This window comes from Thermobia domestica, unplaced genomic scaffold (assembly GCF_964235325.1).
Source record: "Thermobia domestica unplaced genomic scaffold, izTheDome1.hap1.1 HAP1_SCAFFOLD_144, whole genome shotgun sequence".
NCBI classification, from domain to species: Eukaryota; Metazoa; Arthropoda; class Insecta; order Zygentoma; family Lepismatidae; genus Thermobia; species Thermobia domestica.
In genome coordinates this window covers 485,693-494,057 of record NW_027655896.1, presented here as the reverse complement: position 1 = coordinate 494,057, position 8,365 = coordinate 485,693, and the positions used below count along the sequence as shown (strand labels likewise).

At 31.7% G+C, this 8,365-nt stretch overlaps 1 protein-coding gene across 1 annotated transcript in view; it reads left to right on the top strand.

Annotated features, from left to right (window-relative positions):
* The first annotated feature begins 232 nt into the window (after window positions 1-232).
* LOC145676396 (pickpocket protein 19-like) overlaps window positions 233-8,365 on the top strand; it is a 189,605-nt gene continuing 181,472 nt past the window's right edge. The window contains exon 1 of the mRNA XM_081747246.1: window positions 233-425. Within this exon, the coding sequence (XP_081603372.1) occupies window positions 286-425 (140 nt within the window). The 5' untranslated portion in view covers window positions 233-285. The remainder of the gene's footprint in view (window positions 426-8,365) is intronic.

Below are 8,365 nucleotides of genomic sequence, written 5' to 3'. Positions count from 1 at the left end.
AAGTTGACAAAGTGCATTTCGGATATTCAAAGCATATTGAGATAACAGATACCGTTAATCTGGTGGTATTGTCAAGTATGTCAAACTACAACCATTTTAATGTTTGTTTGATGGGTTTTCTACCTTTTACTAACAAAAATTTTCGAAGCTACAGGGAGACGTTATCTTTTACAGCAATACGATAAATTACATTAATAAACAATATGTTTGTTTCGTCTAATTTTCAGATTGCTGTTCATTTTGTTATTTGTGGTTGGTATTGCTATAACATCCTACCTGATTTATATGTCATGGAGAAAATTCCAAGAAAATCCAGTGGTGGTAACGATTGAGAGAAGTTATAACGAATGGAGAATTCCTATGCCTGCTATTTCTCTTTGCCCGACTAATGTACTCACCCGAAAAGCTAAACAGGTCATGAAGTCGTAAGTTTCTAACAAGATCTTTTCGTTAACTCATTATTTAGAATAAAATGGTATATTGAATACACAATTAACACTTAAAGATATATCTATCTAATAAAATGCTACATTACCAATTAAGAGCAACCGAGATCTAACCTATAACCTTAGCTTTTAATCCTTTGATTTACGGTTATTTGTGATTTCACGTTTATAACAAAGACAAATATTTTTAAAAGAGTGTACTTTAAAAAAAATACCTAAGGAAATATTTTTCAGAAATTTTTTATCCTTTTAAGTTATTGTTCAAAGGCCTTTGCCTTTCATAAGCCTTCTCCGAAATAAATGCAAATGAATTGTGATGCCATCTTTCGAGCTTTTTTATACTAAGTGTATATGTTTGTGGCCCATCCTTTCGACAATGAGATCTCGGAAACTATAGGCTCTAGAAAGATGACGTTTTCACTGATCGATTGCAAATTTCATGGAGATTGTCCAGTTGTAACTGAATATTTAAAAAAACATGGCCAGTTTTTCTTTATTACATTTTTACGGATAAATTGGAAGTGTTGAAATTAAAAAAAAACTAAAGCATCACATCCTAAGCATTATACTTTCCAATGCCACACTGTTGTATATAGGGATTGTATATGTCTCAGGCGTTTGTTTCATGGCCAAATAATAATGGAAAAGGAAGGATAACCATTTCTCCAGTCTAAGATGAACTTTTTTTTTTGGGGGGGGGCGTGTTTTTCCAATGAACACCATATGTAAGTGACATTATAATTAATTGTGTATGTAATGTATTTGCTTATTACAGACTGCATGCAAGAAGAAAGAAAACACTGGTCATATATGAATTAGAAACTCCAACCGAAAGCAGGCTCAAATCTTGCAAACGGTACGAGATGTTGAGAAAAATAATCGAAAAAAAGTCTCCCCTTTAAGATACCCCTTGGCTTATTTTAATCAACACGTCTTTCACTTGTGTCTGTAAAGGGACATGTACAGATGTTGTAAGAAATGATAAGGAGATATATGCTCATATGCGAATGATGCGCTGTGTAGAGAGCGCAGGTTCAGCTAGTTTATTATTAATAACTTTCGTCGTGGTTATAAACGTACGAATGAAAATCAAGTTATTTCGCTTCATTACTTCTTAAATGCGAAATAATTGAAGATATTATTTCTTATAACTGACATTTATATATAATATTCCCTCTGACGGCATACAACCATTAATGAACATTTGGCGAAAGTGTTTTGACGTCAGTAGAAGCTATAAAGATTCCTCGTAAGGCAAGAGATTCAAAGTGCCACAGTTGTAAAAACAATTCACGCACAACTATTGATAAAACACAAGATTGTTGCAAAACTTATATATATATATATATATATATATACACATATACATATATATGTGTGTGTGTGTGTGTCTGTGTGTGTATGTGTGGTTTTGTAGCCCTCGGAACGTAACTTTTGTAGCCCTCGTACTAAACTTGTAGAAGAAGTAGAAGAAGAAATTTAGAATAAAATGATATATTTTGTTTTAGTAAATCTATCAAAAGCTGGCAACACTGTTACGTGTCGTGCGCAGGAAAAGTATTTTCACGTGTACGGAAGCATTGGGTACAATCATGCAAAATGTGAAGGGCGAAAGTTCAACACCAAGTGAGAAAAAAATCCCAATATGTTTTCTACGAGAATCACCCTACATATTTTTCGAAATATTTTGGTTTACCTTGACGTCTCTAATTGGAACAGATATATAGGCCATACCTTATTTAAAATCTTGTGAGACACCGATCTCAACGACGTAACTTCTTTGTCCCTCGTGAATAAACCGTAAAAGAAGTTGAAGAAGATATTTTTTTAAAAAAAAAGTGAAATAAAAATAGATTTTCCCGATGTTGGCAACATAGTTTTTCCGCTCGCAAAAATATCCATACAAAGGGTATCATTTGTTATTATGCTTATTTATCGTTATTCATACAACCTTTATGCTTGTAGCTCCTTGGGAGGGACAGTCTCGCTCCCCTAAATGCTGAGGGGAGGGGAAATTTGTACATCCAACTTCTCCCGGTACCGGTCCGCTGCTGGACTCTCGATGTCGACGAAGTGCACACAGTTGGAAAGCTTGATCCTTCCTAAAGAGACAGACACCTCAGTCATCTCTTTAGGTTAGTTAGGAGCAAAGTGATGGAGTTTAAACTGCTGGCTCAAGTCTTGAGTCGTTCGTCCTGTAAAAGTAAAATGATAAGAAGGTGACGGTGTTCTGGATTTCGGTGTAATTGCTTGAAACTGTTATATGTTGCTGACCGTTTGGCCACTACGAGGCCACTTTTCTGGGGGGGGGGGAAACTGTAGAAGGTAACTGTATTCTGAATTTCGGTGGAATTGCTTCAAACCATACTATGTTGTTAATATTGGTTTCTGAGAAAAGTTTCAATGGCACAACCACCCATCACTGACCGTCTGACTACTTAAGGACCACGTTTTTGACAACAGCAGAAGGAACGTCTGGATTTCGGCGGAGTGAGTTGAAACCGTGATATATTGTATACATAGTGATCCTGAGGAAACATTCCAATGGTCCCAACCACAAATCACTTACCATTTGGCAACTACAGGACCAGAACAGCAGAAGGAAGGATATTCTGGAATTTTGCTGGAATTTATTGAAGGCACGAAAAGTCCTATCCAGGAAGCCGGAAAAGAGATGAGGAGAGTAGCGTGTAACATCATTTGAGCATATACAACATTCGGATGTTCATCTTGAGGGACAAAAAGACCGCGTTCATTGGGATAACATTTCAATTTATCAAGACCTATCTGTTGAGTTTATATATATATTTAGACATTTTGTGGATTCGAGAGCTATAATAAGAAAATATCATAATAATTCTGATTTAGGTGGTATATTGAATTTGGCATTCGATGTTACAACAGATGGTTTGTTTAATGTTTAACTAATTACCTTTTATGACTATTATATCATAAAAGTAGTAGCGTTAATTATTAGATATTAACCTTAATTATCGGATATTAACCTTAATTATCAGATATTAACCGATCATGTTAACAATCAATTTCTTTAACCAATTCTTTTTCTGATAGTGGTGTCCCAAACTCATTACCCTTACCTTTACGAATATCTAGTTCTTGCTGCATTAGATTGAATAGCTTAATACTGATAGGATCTCTAAACTTTTCATATATTATTACATGATTCGGATATTTTTCTTCTGCTTCATTAAGAGGCTTATATAGACTTCTCTTTTGGCATCTGATAGCATAATAAGGGAAAGGATCATTAGGTTTGTTCTTCTTATATATGATTAGACAATTATCTTTTGAATTATCGTCTGTATATGGTGCTGCGATTGTTCTAAGATGATTTATTTCCTTTTCTTGTTTCTCATTGTTTATACGTAATTCATTCATTTGTTGTTCTATTTCTAGTAGTCTTGTTTGAAGTTGATCGTTGTTAGTAAGGTATAGCTGTTGAAAGTCTTTAACGAAGTAGTTAATAATGATTTGATTACATTTAAGATAAAACTCTGGAGATAACCATCGTGATAAATCTAGAATCAATTCCTTACAAACATACGTTCCTCTTATTTCATTCCATATTTCTCCTTTGCCACCTGCTACTTTTTTGATAATTTCTAGACCCGGAATACCGGTTCTGAAAATGTATGCTATGAGCTCTTTTGATTCTTTATTTTCTAACCAGTGATCAAACCTTTTTCCACCATCTTTACATAACTTGACAGCATTGAAATATCTTGTACTCTTATCTATAATCAATTTAAAATCACCAAAAACACCATACCAATAATTACCCTTAATCTGTTCAAAACAAATATCACTTAAACTATACGAATTATCCATAGTACTCATATTTATTATATAAAATGTTGATTTAATCATTTTCGGAGTTTTTACCCACACAAATAAATTCTCATTCACCATCTTGTCATATCAAGTATTAACTCTTTCGACATCGTTACACCCTTACATAATCATCTAACACAGAGAGTAACGGTTCGCTAGCCTTTTATGGTAATTATTCCATAAAAGACAACATTTATATTTACACTACAATATTACTTTTATCTATCCAGCTGTTATGTGAATCATCAAAACCTAGCCATTTAACGTATACTTTGTTACCTTTCTTTCTCAACACCTTTTCCACCAAGTATTCATCTTTATGTTTCGCCTTTAATAGTTTTGGTTCGTAAAATCTACCTTGCACATCTTCCTCTTCTAAATCTTTAATTCTATATGTAGGTGGATTAGATGGAATAACTTCACTAATAACAAATACATCTGTTGACCAATTAGGTGTATGTCCTTTCTCAAATAACCCTTTCGATTTACTTATACGAACATGATCGCCTAATTTGTATTTGGGTTTAACACGCTTATATTCTTTCTTACACACTTTCTCCAATATTGTTCGCTCATTCTTCTTATTAACTTCTATAGGCTTTATACCAATTGTTCTATGTACTCTATTATTATACTCACTAACCAATGTTGGTAATATATCTATCCATTTATAATTTCCTTGTGTCGTGAACCTTTTCCACATGTTTTGTTTAAGTGTTCTATTAAATCTCTCAACAACAGAAGCTTTCTTACCACTATAGGTTGAGTAATGATTAATCTTATTTTCCTCCATTAACTTCTTAAACTCTTTATTGTAAAACTCTTTACCTTGATCAGTTTGTAAGTTACTAGGTTTTCTTGTTCTTAATATGGATTCGAATGCTTCTGTAACATTCTTACCACTCTTATCTGTAACAGGAAAAGCAAACGCATATTTCGAGAACACATCTATAATCGTTAGCAGATACTTATAACGTTTATTTAATTTGGAAAACCTTTTAATACTCCACTATTCATTTCAACAAGATCAGCTTGCCAAAGATCATCGATACCTTTTATAACTACACTTAATCTGTCAAAGTTTTTTTCGATGGTTTGTGAATTTTTTCTATAATGTCTTCTCTAATACCTTTACCATCATATAGTCAATCTTTCTTTTTAACGAATTGAGTTTTAGTAACACCACATACAGAACAAATACTTTTCTTTAGATATCTTCCATTCTTTGTTTGTCCAATCTAATGGTATCTTTCGCCGTATCTGTAAATTTTTTACACTTAACACAATACATCATCATTATTTATTGCATAGAAAATAAAAAAAATTAAAATTTATCACTACCTAATACTATACTTTTAACATTATCATCATCATCACTTGATTCGTTTTCACCTTCATCTTCTATTTCTATATACATATTAAGCAATAATAATTTACCTTCTTTCAATTCAGAATCTTTGGATGGTCTAATTGTTAACTGATCATTTATATTAAAGTGTAATGGAAAACTTTCAACGAAAGCGTCATTTAAAAATAAGATGTTTATTAAGACATGATTCTATATGCATTAACCTACCTCTATAAAGAAATTTGTAGGCAGCAGCTAAATTATATACAAAAAAGGCTGGTTTCCCAAGATCATCTTCTGCCAATCGACATAGAAATTCAACATTAGATACATTAACCAATCTTTTATTCTTAAAATCAACCCAGGATGTAAAAACGTTTCTAGATTCGTCCATTATACTTTTAACATTACCAAAAATATCCATATTTATTATATAGCAAACATCTTTAGGAAAGCTCTCTTTCTATGTACATTATAACAAACAATAATTGACGTTCTTCCATAGCTGAATATTTAGTTGGTTTAATTGTAATTATATCATTCTTGTTAAAGCTAAAAGGTATATTTTCAATCAAAGTATCACCTAAATATATGTCAAAAAGTATTTATCCAAACTTAATTCCATGTGCATTATTTTCCCATTATAGAGAAATTTGTAACCATTAGAAAGATTAAATATTCTAAAGATTGGCTCCTTAACGTTTTTAGCTTTTAATCGATATAATAGCGGTATAGTTTCTTTCTGCATAATCAATTTAGTAGTATCCATCCTAACCTTTTGAAAAGCTTCTTTCTTGATGTATGTGTCTTGTAACGTTTCTAATGCATCTTCATATCGTTTTCTATCGTTCTCTGATTGAGTTTCTATTGACTTAAGTTGACTTACGCTAACAACATCGTTTAAATTCTCCAACAATTTTAATTTTTCTTCACTAATATCAACATTATCTTTTCTATCTTTAACATTACAAAATATATCCATACTCATTTATTATAAAGAAAATGTCCATCCTAATTTTTCAAAACATTTCTTTAACATCTCTATTTGTTTAGATGAGTGTTTAAATGAATATGAACATGAACATCGTGCTTTTTAACAAATAGTACAAAACAAATTTTAAGTTAATAAATAATACTCTTTTCGGATACAGTTCTTTAAAGGTTTCGTATAAGTTTTCGAACTCATTTATAAGTGTTTCCTCCATATGTCGTAAGTTTAATGGTTTTTGATTGGTAAGGTGATAGTGTATTAAACAAACATCATCATAATATTTTGTATATTTGTTTTCCTTTAGTACTTCTAAAGCATCTTTTGTTGATATTAAATGTTTTGGTATATCTCTAAATTCATCATTTAACACCTTGAACACATCTTCAGGAATAATTCTATCCTGTAAAGCTTACAAACGAGATAACTGCAACTTAAATCGTTTTGTAGTATCATACCATGGTTTTCTTACGCAAGCAGCTCTCCTTCCTTCATTAATACTGTAAACCCAACCATTCGCTACAGAACAATAATCACAAATGTAACTACTCCTACTTTTTGTTAATGATTTACTACCACAATTACTGCATTTTAATGGTCCGGAGTTATAATTTGACAACATATCCCTTAAGGTAATTATTGGATATAACTTTAGCAACTCCTCTTCCGTATACACAAATTTAGGTATTAACATTTTCCATAACTGAATAACTGTATATGCGTTGTTTTTATCTTTTAAGTCTATCTTACTAACATCCCGAAAATACCAATTAAAATTAAATATAACTGGTGCATCTAGTTCATCCTCATGCTTCTCAAAATAATCTAAAAATCTATTGTGTATAGCTTCCATATTTATTTTAAAACAAAACTTTTATGGATATAAACCATAAAAGTACTTAAACTTTATAATATTTAATCATTTTAAATCATATACATAACATCACTAAAAGAATACCCTTGATTTAGAAGATTTAAAACCTTAACACAAAGATGACCACATATAACTGAATTAAAGTCTTGTATTCGTTCGTCATTGTAAAATAAGTTTTCGATACCATGATATTGTACTAGTTGTTTAGGAGGAACACCACAATAAGAATGAAACACGTACTTTATGTTGTTATCTTTCCAATAACATATCCAATGAGTACCAATGTTTTCTGATTTATCAAGGTTAACTACACCACACTTATTTACATACGGTTTTTGTGGAACTTCGTAACTCATAAATACACCTCTAAATCGTTTTATCTTTAATTCTTTAACCAACCTCTCTATATCGAAGTTGGTCAATGGTTTTTGTTTTTTGACTTCTTTGGTTTACCTGCTCCCTGTTTTTCTTCGATAGCCATATTGTGTCTTTTTTGTTTTTCAAGTTCTTGTTTATTCCTCTTAGCATCAAGTACAGCTTTAGTAATCGCTGCTGCACCACCTGCTAATGAGCCAACTGCTCCTAAAGCTGCTAAAATGGCTGGAGTTGTAAAGATAAAACCACCCATATGCTCTTTCTTAATCTTTTTTATTTGTGCAATAGTTAAAGTTAAATCCATTCCTTTACCTTCTTTAATTTTCTTAGATTTATCACTAAGTTGTTTCTTTGTTAGTACATGATCAATATTTAAATCCTTTAGTTCGTTATAAGGAACACTAAACATTCAACCTTCAATAGAACACATCTTCCTATTTATTTAAGAGAAAATCTTAGTTTGTAAAAGTACAGTTTTTGTT